The sequence below is a fragment of the Scaptodrosophila lebanonensis genome, unplaced genomic scaffold, assembly GCF_003285725.1.
Source record: "Scaptodrosophila lebanonensis strain 11010-0011.00,11010-0021.00 unplaced genomic scaffold, SlebRS2 tig00000001-arrow-pilon, whole genome shotgun sequence".
Lineage (NCBI taxonomy): Eukaryota > Metazoa > Arthropoda > Insecta > Diptera > Drosophilidae > Scaptodrosophila > Scaptodrosophila lebanonensis.
The window spans coordinates 7,145,759-7,166,520 of record NW_022060529.1 but is presented as its reverse complement, the minus strand read 5'-3'; the positions used below and the strand labels follow the sequence as shown (position 1 = coordinate 7,166,520).

At 37.8% G+C, this 20,762-nt stretch overlaps 1 protein-coding gene and 3 long non-coding RNA genes across 12 annotated transcripts in view; 1 reads left to right on the top strand and 3 right to left on the bottom strand.

Annotated features, from left to right (window-relative positions):
* Nucleotides 1-20,762, bottom strand: part of LOC115634121 (potassium channel subfamily T member 2) — a 123,057-nt gene that overhangs the window by 28,167 nt on the left and 74,128 nt on the right. For 2 of the 9 annotated variants that reach the window (XM_030531687.1, XM_030531691.1), the window contains exon 2: nt 17,706-17,899. The exons of the other annotated variants lie outside the window; for them this stretch is intronic. In XM_030531687.1, the coding sequence (XP_030387547.1) occupies nt 17,706-17,899 (194 nt within the window). The remainder of the gene's footprint in view (nt 1-17,705; nt 17,900-20,762) is intronic. 9 annotated transcript variants of the gene reach the window in all.
* On the bottom strand, nt 13,148-13,746 carry LOC115634128. Its single transcript, XR_003996411.1, has 2 exons — nt 13,700-13,746; nt 13,148-13,524 (listed from the first exon to the last, which is right to left on the bottom strand). It is a non-coding gene; the product is annotated as an uncharacterized LOC115634128 (long non-coding RNA).
* LOC115634126 lies at nt 13,948-14,368 on the bottom strand. Its single transcript, XR_003996409.1, has 2 exons — nt 14,325-14,368; nt 13,948-14,258 (listed from the first exon to the last, which is right to left on the bottom strand). It is a non-coding gene; the product is annotated as an uncharacterized LOC115634126 (long non-coding RNA).
* On the top strand, nt 20,131-20,611 carry LOC115634127. The gene is made up of 2 exons (XR_003996410.1): nt 20,131-20,226; nt 20,287-20,611. It is a non-coding gene; the product is annotated as an uncharacterized LOC115634127 (long non-coding RNA).

Genomic DNA, 20,762 nt, shown 5'->3' with positions numbered 1-20,762 from the left:
AATGCGAAAGAGTTTACTGCAATTTTTTCAGCTATTATCAAAAATTGTTAACTTAATAAAATCAACACCAATTTGATTTTGTGTTTCTATTTGAAGCTCAAAACAAGCTAATAAGTTGCCTTGGGCCAAAAATAGCGTACAGACTTTCACTATTGATTGTGAGTGTGAATGTGAGGCTGCCCTTTTAGTTGCGACTTTATTCGATTATGTGTTGGGAGTCTCCAGACTTGGCCAGAGAGGGAAGCAAAAGGCGAAGGCAATGGCAAAGGCAGGGGAGCCGCGTCACTTCGTCAACTAATAACAATCAAGTTATTGTAGCTACTTAAACGATATTCTTCAGGCGGCATTTAGCAGCGCCTGAAGCGATGAAATGTTCCTTCCAATCAATAAAGGAAAATAAAATTACCGCCAAAGAGGCGTATGCGCAATTTAATTTATTCAGTAACGTGCACTTTGCAACAATTTCTCAATGTCATACATACCTGGGTAAGCGATCGTACGAGTCCCATGACGATAGGCAATTGTAGGATGAGTTGCGACTATTGCTCGCCATGTTGCATAGTAAATGATCCATTTGATTTGTTTTGTTGCCGAATTGAATTTCCTTACACACGAGCGGAGCGTTGCATTGCGTTTTATAAACAGCCACCGCCCTCCGTCGTTCTCCCTCGTTCTCTCCCTATCTCTACAACTAACCACTAACTATTGGAAAAAGCTATATGTAGGTATGTATTGTTCAGAGTTAACGACGTCTATTGTACTGCTTGTTCAGTTGGTAAACAATTTGCATGACATGCACAAATGGGTGCCATGGACAGCACGCAGCTGATGGGTTTCGGCATTATTGTTTCATTGCATTCAGTATGCGGCTTTTAATGCAATTTCGGTTTATGGCTGTAAATAATTGCGCAGTTGTAAAGCTGTTAAGCAGTTGAGGTCTGGAAGCCTTGTCGATTTCAATGAAACATAAAAGGTTTCCTTTTCAATAAACAAAGCTCGCAGTTTTTAAACGAACATTAATTAACTTAAAAAAAAAAACAAAAAACACATTTTCGGATCAACAGTTCTCTAGTAAACACTAAACCTCAAATAAAATGTAATATATAAACTCTTTGGCAAAATGGCATAACGCATTTCTTTTTTAACTTTGTAAAAATGTACTCGTTTTGTCTGCCGGTGTATAGAACAGGCCAAAATATTAATTAAGAGGAACCCACACATAATTGAGGAGTATTTATCTAATTGATTTTTATCGACATGTTCGTCCATTCGCATCTTACTCCTAATTAATAAATCATTAATGATAGCTAAATGGCGAGTGTGTTTTCATATTTACCGTCCTTCTTAATAGCTAAACAGAAGAAAAGTCCTCTGAATAAGCCCGTAACAGAAAAAGTGCCTTAAATAAAACTCACTTTAAGACTTAACTGACAGTTACGAAGTTGAGGCAAGCGTTCAACTTTAATCAAAATTGATTGCCTTTGTCAATTAAATTGTTGTGCGTTCGGAGCACGCAAAATAGCATAGACCGGGACGAACCTATAGACTCACTCTCACTACACAAACATACAAGAACACGCTTTTATATGTAATTGCTCTAGTTGGGCAGTTCGTTTGCCACCAAGTGTCCCTATGTAAGTGGGTGGGTTTGTGTGTGTATATTCCTTTTTATTTGTACAGTGGCCATTTAATAAATTTATTAGCTCCAAGGCAGAACCTTGAAACAAAGGACTTACTGTGCCATTGTACCGCAATGGTTAAATATAAAACTCAACGCCCTTCGTCTAAAAATATCGCAATTCATTTAGATATTTTACCATTTGAGACTTTATTGTTCGGCTAAGAGCTTATTAAAGATGAATTATTTCATCATTTGCAGCACTCTTTTGTATTTAAAATCGTTAAAGCATGAAAGCAAAGGCTTTCCTCTTCAGCAAAGTAAATCATTACGATTTGTCACCAACAATTCTAAGGAATAAAATTATATCTGTCTCCCCAAAAGCTTAGGCCCTAAAGCAGGAAAAACAAGCAATGATTATGTTTTTTTTTTTTTTTTGTATTGGCTAATGGCGTTCATGTTCGAGTACTTAGAATCATAAGTCGTTCGCTTACATAAAATAAACTGAACAGATCCCTGAGTATGCAAAAGCTAAGTAGTAAACGTGACCAGCGGTTTAGCTTGAAACGAAAAAAGGCGCTAAGTGACATTTTGACAAATGACTTTGCGGCCATTTGATGCCAAAGCGAGTAAGCAATTCAACTGGTTGGAGTTGGGTGCCACAAGTCCATCAGTGGAGAAAAAAGGAAAACATTTTGTTCTTCTGAATGGCAAGTTGTTAAGCGCATTTACATGCTAGAGGAAAAAAAGACGATTTGCGGTTGTTATCCTATCATGGTTTTGTCTGTTTATGCTATTTAACTTAAACCTTTCTCCCTGAGCGCTGAACTTGATGAAAAAGCTAAAAAAAAAAGAACGTAAAATGTAAAATAAAAAAGAAGCACACACAATGAAGTTGATGCAGACAAGCACAATAGTAGAGACAGACAGAAAGACTGACGAAATGACAGTCAATGGCATTGCAAGTTACAGGACCTGGCGAAATATTCCGACAGCTTTAAATTTAGAATCGCATTTGGAACGAACTTTAAGACCGCAGCTTTATTTCCAAGCCAGAGTGCGTGATTCCTTTTTACATGTAAATTTCTATTCCTAACAGCTGCAGTTTATTGGCATTTACATTTCGCTTTTTACTCTTGCTCCAGCTCTTGGCTCTACTATGGCTGACATTTGTTATGTTCAGATAGCTGTTTGTCCTTTCAATTAAAAATGTAATCTGCGTCACACGATTTTTGTTTCGCCTTGACTTTTGAACTTTTGTCAATTGGCCAAGTGCATTCGATGGCCACACTTGACTTGCATTGCAATTCCCCAATTTATATTCCATGACCCGTGGCTATCCTTGAATATTGCAGTGTAGTTGCTTTCAATATCTGTGGAAATCTGTCTAACATAAATTCCTCTTTTGACCAGACAGCCCGCCATTACGCTGCCAAACGACCACTCGGCGTCAACTCGCATTACAATTTAGGGTCGTAAAGCGAGTTTTTGCACCTTGCTGGCACGCACGTCCCGCCCGACCCATATCAAGTATACGCCGCCTTGTCATGCTCGGCAACTAACACCGCCTTTTACATACATTTCCGGTGAATGTTTTTGTTTTACGCTTCGTCAAAGTTCGTGTTATATGTTTGTGGTTGGCCATGTTTGTTATGATATCGCAATTTTTTTTTTTTTTGTCAATGTTTTCGTGTTGTGCCGCCATTGGGCCTTATTGCTGTCGTTGTTGGTGTTCCTTACACGTATGTGGCAACAAAATTGTGTGGCAATTACCTTAATTGTCAACCAACATAGCTATTTATACAACTTTATTATGACTGGAAGCAATGTGTCGTTAAACGAGCTTAAAGTTAATCACACGTAAAGTGTTGCGCAAGCTCGTACAAGTAAAGTAATTGGCAGTACCGTCGTGTTGAACTACTCTTAGCGCATTGTGTACCGTGAAGTGACCTAAATAGACACAATTCAAATGATTAAGTAGGTATAATCTGAAATCATGATGAATTGCACTTGATCCGGCGGTAAATTATTGTTCACAAATAGACATGACTGCTGTAAAAACATACATATATAGTGCCAGCAGGACGCAGATGGAACAACGATAGCCAAATCCTATTGAAATATGGCACCAATAAAAGCGAATAGAACAAGCTACGCACACGATATACTATATATAAAATTTATGTTTCTGTACAGCTACTAATTAAAGCACAAAGCATGAAAGCATTAATTTTAAAATGAGTTTTTAACCTTTTGAAATGATTATCATTATTTACATAATGATAATAATGATAAATAAAAGCTACATTTAATACCCTTTGTAAGTTCAATTGCCTTTTGCAAATTCAATAGTTTAATTGCAATTAGTAGTTTTTGGCTTTTGTCTGATAGATCATCATACCAGCTAATGTGTTAAAGAAATCAATCATAAACATACAGGTACTTAGTAGATTGCAGGAATAAGAGACACCTGCACACCGGCACTGTGATTGAAAGCAATCGAGAGATTCGAAGGCTCCGCTTGTTATATTGAGGAAGCAACATAGAACGCAAGAGCTATTTTTAGCTCACACTTCACGACAGTTTATTTTAAAACAGACAACAGACAACAGACATACTCGTACCCAGTTCGTGCTTTTCTGGCGCGCGCTCACGGCTCATTAGGCTTATCGATTGGCTAACTGTGTCAGTGTGCCGTCTGAGGGCAGGTGGAGGGCATAGCCATTTGGAAGACACCTAGACAGACCACCCACTCATACACACACACACACACACACGCACATCGAATGTATAGACAGAAAAACAATAAAAACAAAATTTAAAAAAAAAACCTAGCTGGCTTTTGGGGCCTCCCCAAGTCCGATGTGCAACTCCCAAATGTATGCAAATACTTGACACAAGTGCGTCACATGTGTCTGAGCTCGAAATTGAAATTTCAATACTTCACACGGTCGAGCAAAGAATATAACAAACGAGAAAACAATGCTCGGCATGTCTTCAGAACATTCAACTAGACAGGGCTTTGTCTCTGAAGCTAGTTGTTGGCAACTGGCAGCCAATGGCCAGAAGATCTGAGCGTGGATAATCCAGGGTTTTCACATTTCCAAACAATCGAATCAGCGTGGCTAGCTTGGGATTGCTCAATTTCTAATGTTGGCCACCCAGCGCATAAAATTTAAATAATGTGCTCAGCCAGACAATGAATGCCTTTGTTCTGCTTGCACTACAAACAATGTTTTTATATCTTAATTCATTTGAAGTGTAGAAATGCGTCAACGAGGATTGTATGAAAAGTAGAAAGCGTGTAGAAACAACAACAATATTTAAACTCTCAACTAAGTCGTTGGTCGGATAGGCAAGAAATTTGTACACAAGTTTGCTGAATTCGATTACATTGCAATGATAATGATAATGATTTCCTTCAACAAAAACATCTAGTTGGCTCAGAGTGCCCATCAGCATAGTAATTAAAAGGCTAATGAATAATATTTATTTAGAAGGCATTCTTTTAAGCAAACAGCTAAAGCCATAAAAGAGTCTATCAAAAATTCGTGGAAAACTCAATTGAACTAACTTCATCAAATATTTCCGTACTGAAGTTAAGTTTAAATAATCTGGCAGTAAATATCATATTCTCTTCGCTTAAAGCATACTTGTTAATTACTTTAAAGTTTTTTGTGTAATTAGTTCGATTCCTTTTTGGCAAAATAATTGAAATTTCTTTTGAAATTTCTTTTGAAATTTCTTTTGAAATTGAGGGCTAGAATATTATCGGCTGTATTGACTTACATGTTTATTTCTGGAATAATTAATGCTAGCTTTTAGTTGATTCTGACATTCAATAATTGGCTCTAACTTTCCCGACTCAAGTAAAATATTTTCGAGACTGCCATACCAACCCCCCTCCCTCGCATCCAAGTTGCTAAGCTGCTGCTGAACTTTCCAGCATCGTCACCAGGCAATGACCTGGCTGAGCTGTCAGTAGCTCCTAGGAAGCGGTTGGCATTGCACAGACGTCACAGTTCATGAACTTGTTCATAAATTTCTATTGTTGCTGTTGCTGTTTTTTTTTTTATTAAGTGCAATAAAAAATGTGTTGTTTTTGTGGAGATGAATTTCTTTATGATTTATATGCTCCTGCATTTTACGAGCGGGTCTGACCGCACTTATACATAAGTATTTCCAGTCTTTCGACATGACCTTTGTTTTTAAATGGCCCGAAGGTCGTTTTGTCTTGCTTGCCATTTTAGTGCCTCCACTTTAAGATTACCGAGATCTATGCGCCATGATACTCGACCCTTGGCTGCGCATTCCAATGGCTTGCAAAATTCACTTTGATGTGTGCGAGTGGCTGCTCAGTTGGGCAGAAGGAAATTACTGAATTATAAATGCTCAAATTAGCATTACTAATACAGACCTATATACCTGCATATGCCTTATGAAGATATGCTACGTATACATATATGCGAAGGCATCTTGGCTGCTAGCTATCCACACAGAGAAAGTAAAGGATGAGGGGCTGGAAAGGGAGCACTCTTGTAGACTGACACATTGGCATTTCCCACGCGAGCAAGCCATTAAAATATTCCAAATAACTACTAAAAAAGGCGCCGCCACACATAGATTATGAATAGCCGTAGTTGCCGCAGTTGGTCGGTTGAATTAAAAAAAGTTAAAGGCATACGGCGGAGTATTTATTTTATAGAGGTGGCTCGTGCGCGTGCCGTCGTTTGTGTTTGCTATTAAGTGAAAGTTCCGAGCGCAGTTGGCACGCTGCCAGGACCCACACAAACATCCGTGTGGCACGCCTTGGCTGTCAGCCAAATGCGCAACAGTTTAAAGAAGGCGTCAACTTGGGCGCGTCGGCCTCGCAACATGTGGCAGCATGCGACTTTTTACTAAAAAAAAGCCCACAAGTATTTGCCAAAGCAAACACTCAAATAGACAGACAGACAGACAGACAGACAGATGGGCAGAGGGGCAGGGAGTCAGATAGGAGGCAACTGTTGCTTCGAGCGTGTCCTTGCTTAGCATATTTAATCGTGCGGAAGCAATCGATTGCCGTTAAATGGGCAATTTTCCGTAATGACGTCATTATGGCAAACAACAACACCGAGTTCTTGCCAAGCTGTGAAGCAGGCTAATGCTCCAGCAGCCAGTGAAGGCACCAGAGACACAGCAGACGCTTCAGTATTATACATAAATCAATGCTCTCTAAACTTGGCGAAAGCCGCACGCGACCTTCTGCAACAACAATTTTGTTGAATACAAAAAACTGACAGCAGAAAAAGTGGCAAAATAAAAAGTTGAGCAGCCCGCAAATTTATCACTTGAGCCGCCTAATGGCACTTGGCGAACAAGCACAACAAAAGCGTCTTATAAAAAGCGATTGGCGTGTTTATTGTGGATGTGTGTTGATGAATAACATAAAACATAAAATGGACAATGCTAGGTGAGTTGCAGAAAAGCGCACGCTAAGCATACGACAACAACAAAAAAAACCTGCACGGGGCTTAGACAAGCATATAAACGCAACTGAGAAACCCCTATTTCTGAAAGGTGAGAGCGCGAAAAAACATAAAAGAAACATTTAGAATGTTAAAGTCGAGTGCTTTCAATTTTGGTCCTCTATACCCACTCTCTCTTTCTCTACAACTCTTCACTGGAAAATATTTATGTATATATGTATTATTTGAATACCTTCTGTCCGCCGGTTTGTCCGTCCGTCTGTGCATCTCAGAAAGGATAGTTATTCCATTCTTGTCAATATGTGTGAGCTTGTAAAACCCAGTTAGAAGAATGGTAGACCACAAATATGATCAGCTTCATGAGACACATCGATATCGGGATTCCTGTCCCTCAATTATACGTACTAGTAAGTACATATATCCACATTATAAGACCCATTATAATGAAGCTTTGCCCCATGGCAGAACACCATATCATACAAGTGCTGGATGTAAGCGCTTTAAATTGCAAATACTGTTTGGATTGTATTTTGAATACTGCCTGATGGTTTTGCATCACTTGTGGGTCACGCGATGTCATTAAAAATGTACAATTTTATATATATATTTAATATAGGCAAGTTTTACCAGCAACTTTATAATGGCTATATGTTAATGGTTTCATACAACTTTAAAAGCATCAACTTTGAAATACTATACTCTGTACATATTTTTACAATAATTATAGAAATTAAAAAAGTAAGATAATTAAAAAAAAAAAAATTGTATCGATTTTACCTCTTTTGGTATTTGAGCTCACGTAAAGGGTGTATAATTGCACATTTACATAACAATTGCGTGTGTGCGAGTGTATGTATGTATATGCTCGTATATTCGTGTCTGTGTAAATATGTTAGCAGTCAACCAAAAAGCAACATCAACAACAGCCGCGGGCAGCGCTTGAGCAGCGCTGCAGCAGCAAAGCCATAAATAGCTGTAACTTCTTGTTAAATCGGTCTATCATAGTGAAACTTGGCATACGGGCACATAATAACTAACTGAAGGTATTTGCATTTTGCGGGAGTTAGAGAAAATCGCGATTTGCATGGGAGAGGGGGGTGGGAGGGAAATTCCAAAATGCACATTTTCTGCGTATTCACATAAGGCATCTGAGACTAAAATTTGGTGTCCGGAGGTTTTATAGTCTCCGAGATATAGGCGATTAAACGAATGGAAAATCGGGAAAACCCCCATAAGGGGGAAGGTGGGGGGGGGGGGGGGGGGGGGAATCAAAAAAATAAAACAAACTTGCACAGCATACACATATAACGCATCTTTGTGCAAAGTTTGGTGTCTCTAGCTCTTATAGTCTCGGAGATCCAGGTGTTCATACGGACGGACGGAGAGACAGACAGACAGACAGACAGACAGGGCTAGATCGACTCGTCTCGTCATTCTGATCAAGAATATTTATACTTTGTGGGGTCTGCCACGCCTCCTTCTGCCTGTTACATTTTCAGCTCCCGCAAACGTAATATACTCTTGTACATTTTATGTACAGAGTATAACTAGTAAATACCAAAAAGGGTTTCTAATATAATAATTAACAAAATAGAATGATTTTTGCACCGAATGTTAAATACGAGTATGTGAATACAGTTGGCCCCCTCAGATTAACATTGCAATTGACAATTTGTGCTTTTCCCTTTCAAATCGCTTCAAAACATTTCTCGGATATACCGATCAAAATAAATCCCCGTTCAATGCAATAACTCTTGTTTACGCTTCAAGTGCCATAAAGTTTATGCGCAAATAAATAAATAACACATGCACATATGTATAGTATACTTAGTGTGTGGTACTCATCATAATTTTATGTATGTGTAGTCGTTAGGTTCGTAAACCAAAAAGCAATTTGCATGTGCTGCGAAAATAAGTCCTGAAGCTTTCCCAAATGAACAAATGCAAAATTTAACTTTATTTCTCTGCTGACAAATTTTCATACACACACTTGTACACTCATTCATGTGTCTGTGTGTGTGTGCATTTTAAATTATGCGCCAAATTAGCTTATTTCGACATTTCAATGTGTAAATACAAATAAGGCGGATTGGGGGCAATGCTAGACACTGAATATTGCTCACATTGTCAGCGGATTTTGTGCTCGACTGCTTGCATTTAAAGATGGAATGGTATGTTCTCTATATACACGTACATGTACATGTGTATATAAGTAAGTACGTATGAGTATCTCTGTTTTCCTTACTGTAGGACAAGCTTCACAATGCAGGCACGGATGTGAATTGTCTAAGTGTGTGAGAGTGTGTGTATTCATGTCCTTGACGTTCGCACAAGTGCCAGAAATGGCAAGCTGTCAAGTCAAAAACAAAAATCGCTGCCAAAGTGCCACCCACGGCCTCTTGTATTTATTTATCTGCCCTTGTCAGTTAATTTCCGTTCAAGTAGCCATTAAAACAATCATTGCGGCGGTTAGACACACAGACACAACCACACACACACACACACACACACACACAAGCCGCACAAATACACACTCACAAAAAGAAATACTCTCTATATTTTTTCATGTCACCAACGCCATTTTAATGGCGAGCCATTAACAGCTTGTTCTCGCAGCAGCCATTTAATAATAATAAAATGGCGCAATCTAAAAGAAATAACTCAATTACAAGGCACACTGAGCTAGCTGTCTTTGCTTGCGACCAAAAACAGAAAGATGGCCAAAATGGGCGCCAATCTTTTCACTTTGTCGTTTTATTCCACGTCTCATATTTACTGCAATCGAATTCAATTATGATGCGGCTTAATTGTTCAGCGAGCTTTCGTCCTTAAATCAATTTCATTTCAAGCTAATCAATGATCTGCAGACGACTGAATAAAACAAGTTTATCTTTAACTTTTTGAGGCTTTAACATTAAAGCCAATTACTAACAGACACATCACTTGGCTTAGTGGCACTTGCGGGCACGTATTTTAAGTCCTCGCTACATATTTAAGTTAAATGATGAAGACAAGTTGCAAACTTTCTGTCAGCAGACATTATTCAAAAAACATACATAGAACAATTCCTCAGAAATTATTTACAGTACCTCCGCCTTATTTTCTGGGCTTAGAGGAAAAACTATTGTGTTATCCAAAAATTGATGTCATTTGTCTGCAAAATTAACAAAAACAAAAAATCTTTTTTATCTGCTTCATAAAAATATGATTATATGCAGTATATGGACTTATTTTAGTCGATCGCCAACAGCGTTCAAATATTTCTCTATTGCAAGTGCTGGTTACATTTTATATGAATATACTTGTATCATTATTATTATTTTTTCGTAAAAAATAGTCAATTAAATGGCTAATATTTAATTTCTTTTATAAGTATGTCTTTATAAATATACAAGTAGTATATATTTTAGTACTATTTTTTTTACAAATAGTATTTTAATGCATTTCACCGATTACCACTGCACGCTTTCCATGACACTCAAATATAATCTTTATATTCAAATCGTTTACCTAAATAACTGATTTAGACAACATAAATTTCAAAAAAGAGGTTTGGCTTTTTTCTGAAAACTACTCTTAAGTTTGGAGTTGAACTTTAAAATCACGCGAAGATTTCCACACAACCAGATAGTACTCGCATATGCACAACCAAAAATTAAAAATTATGGTTAGGGAAAATGTTTCTATCTTTAATTATGCACAGGTGCTGGAACTGTTAAATAAATTGTTCACGCGCTTGCTGCCGATTGCCGTGTAAGGCTTGCGATTGCTTTCACTCGCGTCGGCACTAGGATAACGACTGAACCAGTATGCGGCGCAGGCTCGGAACGCACCATGGCGGGCACTGCAACCCAACATAGTGTGGTGAGTTTTTTGGTGAGCAAACAGCTGTCAGCTGCACTTGCCGGCCGAAACAGTGACTGTTATACAAGGATGCAACCTTGTTTACATTTTTGCCAAGAGAGAGCTTCGCAAAAGCTTGGCTCTTAAGAGAAACACCTAACAGAGGAAGAGAAGAATGTCTGTTAAAAAGCTTGTGTATTGTGCGCTTTCCGTTTTACGCTCCTTTACCAACCGGAATTTGAATGGATAAGATCCTAATTTTGCATGTCAGCTAAGCTAAGCTACGCGTTGACGCAAAAAGTCAAATTAAAACCATTTCATTTGACAATAAGCAAATTAGTTCGACACTTTTGTTATGAAGAACATGCCGCTAAATTTAATTAAAACTTTTATTGATTCTCACAATTCGCTGCTGAACTGAATGTGTTCAATCCGTAGACACACCGTTGTCAAAGCTTGTCACCTGTGCCTCTGCGTCGCGGCAATCGATGTTGATGAAGGACGCGCCATCAATTTCGGTGTCAGCCCGTAATATTTTATATCAGGCTTGGGTCAAGTGGCAGTCAGCGGATTAAATCATGATGAACTCATTCTGTGGCCGGCGCATTTCAAGGCCGTATACCTGTTGACCCGTAAGCAGAAGCTGCTGCAGAAGGAGCTGAGTCTATAAACTTGTATTGGCGCTAAAATGAAGGACCAAACATTTAACCTTTCCCACTGATGATGTGGCCATCTATCATTTAGGATGGCAGGCAACGATGGCTGCCTGCCCTTCTCATCAGGCGGCACAGCGCTTATCAATTCATGGCGCAGTCAATCTGATGAACATTTAACCTTTCGCTTGAAAACTGTGGCACGGTTCGGTTTGGTTTTGGTTTGGTTCGGTTTGTTTTTCTTTGTTTGTATGCGCTTAGAATAAACACAGACCCTGCACTAATGCCATGGGCTTTTTAGATATGCATAGTCGCATCCAAGATCCAGTTGAATTCATGAAATATTAATGCTAGTGTGGGCAACAAATCCTGACCCAATGCTATACCTATGTGTGTGTGTGTGTGTGTGTGTATGTGTGAGCGTGTGTTTAGCTATCTATCTAGCTAGCCTTGACTGACTGAAATGCCAAAAAGTTCTTTGAACACGGAAACAAAAACCGACTTCATTTCTTTTGTTCTGCTCATTTGTTAAGCGGGTGTGGTTTCTTATCAGTTTCTACATATTTCATCGATAATCAATCATAATGAAAGGTTTACTTTCAGACAGATAAGTTAGGTTTATTTGTACTGCACATACATATATGTATGTATGTAAGGGACTACAACACATATTTCGAAAGTTTCTGTGCAAAACAAATCGGGTTTACAATAATTTCATTTACATAAAACATCCTGCCAAACTACTTCATAAGTACGAAGGCATGTGCCTTTGGCGAATATGCCAACTTGAGCAGTAATTATGCTTGAGGTTTGGGAAAAGGGCAAACTGTTTTAGTCAGCCTCCAATTTCACACAATCACATTAGGCACAATCGCCGAAACGTATCCTTAAAAGTTGATACACATTCTGTTTTTGGCTGAACACTTTAAGTGCTCTACATCGATTCAAACCCCAACCGACATTCCGGTCTATCACCGCACACGACCCGCATCATAAATATGGAGATGGAGCAGCGGCTTGTGCAAACAATACTAACTTTGAAACTTTTGTGCACATAAACTTCGGTTGGCAGCAATATAGACACCACCTGGACAGTTAAGTTAAAACTTAAAAATTAGCAACAAAAAAAAAAAAAAAAAATTGAATTGAATTGGGTGCACATTGCACATAAGTATAACATTCGATGATAAAAATCAATTTAAATTACTGCACAAAAGAATTCTTACTTTCTAAGAAAACGCATCGGAATTATGTTATAAATCGGAAATATTTATTATGCATACCATACCATTTGGAATATTTTAGAAATACTTCTTTCAATCTAAGACTGAGTGATTGCTTAGAACGCTGTGTATATTAACTTCGAATAGGGATATTTACCTGTAAAGATAAATGGAAAGATCTTTTTAGATTTTGTCTGTCGTTTTATTTTTCCCTATTTTATCTCCCACATGGCGAGTGTTCAGATATATTTATTCACACACAAATATATATGTTAAATACAAATAGAAATAATGTAGGGACAGATATTATGATGTTGTAAATATTGCAAAACAAAGACAAAATTTATGTTCAACTAATATTTTTGTTATATGCATATATGTATATTTTCTGTTAAGTTTATTATAATACAATTGATTTTGAGGGCGCTATTATTGAATCTATTTTGTCAAATGCCAGCCAGAGCTAAGGATTGCACCGCCGACACATTAACATTCCGATCAGAATGCCCAAGGCAAATGATATGACATGAGTCATATTTGCTTTCCAAATTTATTTGAAAGTAACTCCGTGAATAGTGCCTCTTGTGGCGTGCCAGATTATTGAAACCAATAGATGAATGATTCTCACTCTATCTGGTATTTTTGGCGATAAGGAAACCAATAATGCCGCCAACCAAAAAGGTGAGAACACGCTGCATATTTGTTTTAAATTTGATTTCCTGAAATGTACGTACAAACAATTAATTAAGTAATAAGAGTAATATTTCAAGAGTTCATTGTAATCATTGTTGTTTTGTATACTCCGCCAACGAACTCATGTGGAACGAACAAAGTGGCGATGGACAGTTGGATTTGGCTCTTATTATGTATGTATGTATTTGTAATTACGCTTACCACTCAAATTTTCTGATGATTTAAAAAAGCCATGTGCTGGGTTATTTTTAAAAAATTTCCAAAATCTGTGTTGCCTGATGGCAAAATGATAGCTAACTGAGATCAATGTTTTATTTTCACCCTTAAGGGGTCAACTGTGTGACAGAAATGAAATAGTATTATGTGTTGGCAAGCCAATCAATCAATTTAAATTTTGCGATGAAAGCGTTTCCACAACTGCGTTATTAATCGATATTCAAAAAACGTGGTTGATTGAATTTTAGATTGAATGCATTCAGATTTATTAGCTATATAGGTAGACCATAGCGGTAAAGTTTGAGTTGTTTTTCAGCATGATTCAGTTACCAGTTGCTTCTTAGGGCCCACCGCAACGACGGCACATTAACATTCCGATAATAACGCCTAAAGCAAATGAAATGACGTGAGTCATGCTTCGTGCTTCGTTTGTGAAACCGCTGAAAAAATAGTGATTTCCTTAACGTACGTTCTTGGCGATAAGGTACCCAATAATACCGCCAACTACCAATGTAAGAAGACGCTGCATTGCAAAAATGGATTTCTAAAATTGATGTAGAGTTATGTAAACATAATATTGTATGGGTGGGAAGCTTTCTATTGCACTTACGCTTCAATTTAGAGAGTTTCGGTACATGTAAGAGTTCTTTCCAAAATGAAAATAGACAAATGTGAAATGACTGACTGATGGCCTACTGCTAGTTAACTGAGAAAAGACATTTTTCAATCGGTACATTCGAACTCTGTTTTATCAGGTTTGCAATGGCCTTAGAGTCATTTTATTATGTATTCATACTTTGGCCACACAATAGAAAATTAAATTGAACTCGGTTTTTCACAAAATTTTCCGCCACAGCTTTGCCATTCGGGAAACAAGGTGGACATCATGTGCGATGAAGGACCTTCCCGTTGCGGATGTGAGCCAGAGCCTAAGCCGCAGCTTTGTGTCTGCAAGCCCTCTCTCTTCTCTAGGGTCAACTGCGTGCCCTGCAATCGACTCTTTTTCTTTTTGGTTGGTGCCGGCATAGCCATTTACTATGACAAGGTACAACGAGAAGCCGAGAAGTTGGCTGAAGAAGCCAAACAGGAAGCTGGCAAAAAAGGCAAGCGCAAGAATAAGAACAAGAACAAGGACAAAAAGAAATAAAGTTGAGAAGTCCTATCCACCAATGTTTAACGAAAAACCTAGCTCATAAAACCATCATCAGTTGCAATAAATTAAACATATTCTTTGGAAGATTCAATCGATTACTTTATTTGCGTTGTGTCAGGATGTGAACAAAAGTGCCAAGATTTGTCCGAAGTAGGCCAGAGTTTCGGGCAAATCGTTGCACCACTGCATTAAGTAAAGTTTGGAAGTCTTTAGTGCCGGGGTCTGGCACACGCCAGTGTCTCGAACAGCGCATCCAAGACGGCGATACGAAACGAAGCATTGAGAGCAAACATCTTCATTTTTTCGTAACACCGACTTCATACACTCCTCACGCTAGATTGTGCCAGTTCTATATGGGGGTCCATAATAGTCCTATTTCTTTTTGTTCTTCTCGGCGGCCTTAGAAGCTTCTTTGGTTTCCTCGGCGATTCTTTCCTTAATCCGGGTCCAGTAAACACCAATGCCAACACCGACCATGAAGAAAAACATTCGGTTGCATGGTAAGCAATTCAAGCGCGAGAAAAGCGACGGCTGCGGTCTGCACACCCTGCGCACTTCCTGCCTCTTGCAGCACGCCATCTTACGCTTTTAATTTTTTTTCTATTTTTGTTTTTCACTAGGTAATTTTGGTTGGAATATTGGAGCTCGAATGATTTTAGACGACAATGTTACTGGAAACTTAACGCTCGGCCAACTTCGCATAGGTATTTAGCATCAGCTTGTATCTGTGCGAAATATTTGGAAAATAGAGTTCAGGAAGCCTCACAAACATTCTAGGGTCGGTCAATAAGTAAGCATGTTCCAAAAACGAAATTGTTTGCCCGACTTTTTAGCTTTTATGTTCCTCAAAAAATAAAAGAACATAATCAATCCGCAATTTTCTTTAAAGTTGCCTCTGGAAAAGCAACCAAATGATTTAAAGCGATTGTGGATATTACTTATAAGCCTATCCATAAGTGCCAAAAGGGGAGGTGGTTTTAATCTGTAAGCCACACTAAACTGCCGAATGGCAGAGGTTGGATATGAGAACAATTTCGTTAAATTGCATTGGACAAATCATCCCTTTTCAGGGCGTCCAAAATATGGCAGAAGTATTGGGAAATTTGAAAAACTTCCATGCGTATTGCTTGCACGGGTACTTATTGATCGACCCCCGTAAAGGAATTATATAAACCAATGCTAATTATCTAACTGCACCTCAAAGTTACTTCTTCTTGTCTTTGTTATTCTTATCTTTGCCGCCTTTATCCTTATCCTTGTTTGCATCGTCTGCAGGAAATGTCTTTGCATACCAAAGACCAACAACCATACCAGCGAAAACTGCCGACACTCGCTCACACATCATATTCATGTTGACGGTTGCAAAAGTCCGTTTGTTTTACGGCCAAGCTGCCTGCAATACTTGCAACAAATCCTGGTAATTTTGCCGAGCGTTTTCAAGGACCGAACGTGTTACTGTTGTGGATGATACTAAATAATACTTTTGAAATTTTGTACTTTCTAATAATAGAAAGCAAAGCTTGCTGCGCCAAAAGGGATCTAAAAGTGGCACACAACCCGAGCTCCACTTCAGTTAATTAAAAGTTATTAGTTATCTTACTGACCATCTAGTTATGCGACTTGTGGTTCTAGGTCCTTTATACAAAAGAATTAACTGCCTTAAGCCAGCGGCTTTGACAATCCGTTTTAATAATAAATTTCACATTTTTGCTTAAGTCTGTAGCTGCCGCATGTATCGCATTTTGGACCAAATTATTTTTTCACTTGACAAAGTTTTTGACTCTGCATTTGGCAAACCACATAATTTCAAAAGGCAGACTGCTTTTGTATGAAAATGGAAGTACTTGTATATACTATGTAATATAGTATGTTTTTGTCAAAGTACACACACAAAGGAGTGCCACGTTAAAAGGGCATGATTTGAAAAGGCACTCGTGAAATTCTACGAAAGAAACACGAACTTCAGAAATGCAGTTACGCAGACTGAAAATGTCTCTCAACAATATAAGATATATTTAATTTTGATGAATCGAAAATACACTAACCCTTCCCATAATAATCAGAAAAAGTATTAAGTTGATCTGAAAGAAAATGTTCAAAAAAGTTACATTTTTATTCCTAATTAAATTTTCATATCCTGCTGATTTATTCTTGAATGATTTTGTTATATAATAGAGAGCTGTAAGTTTCATAAGTGGGAAGAAGTATCGGATAACCACTTATACGGCTTGAATTATGCTAACAATATAGAAATACTTAGAAGACTGTGAATTAGTTGGGCAGGGTATAGTATATACAAGCTACAAGCAGAGTGCAGCCTTTAGTTTTTATTATTAAAACATGTGGATTTTGGGTGCCTTGTAAAGGACAGCCTTAAATTGTGTCATAACTTTTTGCTGTCCTTAAATGTAATGACTTTCAAAACATATACTCTTACACAATCGTGATGCTTGTACTTGTAGACTGAAGGTAGAGAACAATTGAATGGAAAAATAATTGAACAATGGATGAATTATATAGTCAACAGTATGGCGTATGTAAATATTTATTTAATTTCCTCGCATTCTTTAAGTTCATCAGACCTTTCATATTATTAATTGTTATTTCGGTTGATGGCAAATTTTGCCTGTTCTACTTATGATGGCGATACTTAGTTTATTGTATTTAAATGCTTCTCAATTAAATCCATTGTAAGCATCGAAGTCCAAAGTATTCGACTATTAATACTAGCATCATTAAATCCAATTTATAGTTTCGCAATTATTTCTTTGTGTTTGTGATACCTCCAGTTTTGGCCTTTTTGCGAAAGACTCTTGGCATTACAGTATGGGAACTCACCTTGGTATCTGCAGCGCAATCTCATCCAGGCTATCGGACGGGCTCATGGGGGTGCGCTCGAAGAGTCTAGAGGGTGCCAGTGTCAGATGACCAGTGGAGTCACTAACACATTTAAAGACCTTGGCACCGCGTCTCTGCCGCTGCTGTTGCCGCTGCTGCTCGACGCGCTTCTTGCGCTTATTCTCCTCGGCGCGCTGAAGATTGTGCAATCGAAAGAAGAACATTGACATTCTGGTTGAGCGTTGGAATGATTGTGGCATGATTATGACGACGGGTTGTTATTATTTTTTCAAATTCAATTCGCGTTGTATTTAGAACAAATTTGTTTTTGTTATTGTGCGTATATTTGTATTTTTTTATTATTATGAATTTGAATCGAATTTTTGAAAGCATTTGTTAGCAGATTTTTAGTCGTTTAAGTCATTTATATGAAATATGCAATCAGTATTAATTGTGTGTGTGTGTGTGTGTGTGTGTGTGTGCAAATGCATTCCTAATGTTGCCTTTTTTTTGGGAGCTCATATGTGCGCAAGCAAAATGCAAATCGAAATCATCAAAAATAGCAAAAATCAAGTAAAATGAGTAAGCTGCATGCCATAGGGGACGACAAACAAACAAAACCAACTTCCGCCGCATCAATCAAGTCCAAGCGCAATACAATTTCAAAAACTTTACAACATCAGCTGCAGCAATATCTGGTCAACTGTCAAGCTAAATGCCAGCCACACTGATTGCAATAAATGCTGGAAGCTCAGTGCCACTCGATAGCCGGAAATTGAAATATGAACATCATTTGGGCAAGTTCTGCTTTTGAAATCGATGTCTTTGCCAAGCGGAAATGACGGAAGTTTTATTATAGTTTTTATAACTCAAGGCAATCAACAAATTTCAGCCAAAATCCAAGCATAGAAGAATGCAACGCGTATAAATATTTTAATAAATAACGTGTAAGGGCAACCTCAGCCAGACGGTAGAAATATTTTGGCTAAAACAAAGCATTAGACATAGACAAAATGGAATGCGAATAAATGTAAAGGAACAAAAAATTAACGAGAGAAGAAAAATGTAAGCGAAATGGAAATTGATTGTTTGCGCGCCTGCCTGATCAGCTGTAATCAGCTGTGAAACGAAATCAAATGATTCCCTTGTCATCAGCGTTGAGTGCGTCACGGTTTCCGTTCAATTAGGATGGGACACCACTTGCTGTGGCTGCTCTTAATGAACAATTTTTTATATTGTTTTGTTTTCATTTTATTTTTGAGCTGCACTTAATGAGCGGGCGACCCACCAAAGCTGCGGCATTTGTGCCTGCGTCAAAAGTAAATTAATCGAAATTTGCATAAATTTTCTGGCAACAATAAGCCGTGCTACGCCCTCAAAGACGTTATACTAGCATCACTCTCGCTGATTGCTTTAACTTAATTACGAGTGTCTGAGACAAAGACTGTGTTTTTGTATGTGTGTGTGAACACAGACAAGCTGTGCATTTAGTCATTTCAATGCGAATACTGTGCACAATGGACTGTGTTAATTACACTCAGATGCTGTCCTTACGTAAGTATTGGCTTCATCAAGCTTGACTAAAGTTTATTATTGACAGAACCCAATTTAAAATAGCAAACCAAAAACACTGCACAATACCCGCCACTCAATCAGTAAATACAAAGCTGTCTTTGCAAAACATCTACATTTTAAAGCATCTGTTTGTGGGGGAAAGCAAATTGTCACACATACTTGCGTATTGTATATGTGTGCACATTCCAAAACAATTTGCTGCACCATCAAGTGTAAAAGTAATACTTATAATTATAGACGAGTGCATAGCAAGCAATTTAGTTACGTTTACTGAACGAGTGGCGCAATCACAGACACACATCATTGGTCAGCTGGCACTTATTGATGAGAGTGTGTGGTAATTCTAGAATTCAGTATTTCTCTTTTATTCGTACCAAGAAACACACACATCCAATGGCCGTACATGAAGCTCGAAATGGATGTGATGAAGAAGAAGAAGAATGTGGCGCTCTAGCTCCTAAGGGGAACAGTTATTTTCACAATTGGCGTTAAATTTCTTTATAAAACAGTCTAGAAAAATGTTTTCGCTGCTCTTGTAAGAAGAGCAAGTGCAGAAAATCTCAATTTTATTGAAAGTTGTCAAAGTTAAAAGGACAGACTTTATTATCATTAAAAATACAAGAACTGGGGTAGAAGCTCCCAACTCTAGTATACGTACAAGTTTCCTTTTCAACCGGCTCTGACACACAAACTAAATACAATTGCTGATTTAGGTACATTAGGGAATACATAAGCCAAACTCTAAAATGAAATACATTGCGCTTATAACGTGAAATTGGCAAAACTAATATTTATATAATTATACAAGTAGCAAGCATTTAACTTTTAAAAAATATTAGTTCGCCTTGAGACACAATGAGGGAGCACGATACTGTAAAACTTTTTATTCTGGCATTTTGCCTTCAGCTGTTGGTCATAGCCACGAGTCAAAAACCACCATATAATGGTAAACTTGTAAAGATGATTGATTTTATTTTTAAAGTCTAAAAGAATCTTGTTTTCCAAGTGAACTTATGCACTATTCCGGTAGTTCTCGTCCCAAGGCGCACCATATGCCAACCGTTAAGGAAAGTTTGGGTATTGCGAAAAAATAAATGTATAATGGCTTTCCAATGCATTACGGGCCTTACGGAAGCCGAATGTAAGAAACAGTGCTTGGAGAAATCAAACACATAAAAGCATAATCAGACATATACTTGTATAAAAATATAAAAATAAGGTTTCTTAATACTTATATTTATATTTATTAAAGAAATGTATGTCATTATTTGCCTGTAGGTTTCCGTATCTAACTCTTAAAAATATGCATTAAAATAGCGAATCAAACACAATTAATCCATAGCACGAATACTTAATTAGCTGAACAACGAAAGTCAATTTAGTTAATTCCCTGTTGCAATGAAAGTCCAATGGGGAATGTTAATACTTCTTGTTTTCACCATTCGATCTATATATAGTCAACATGAACGTAAATCAGGTAAG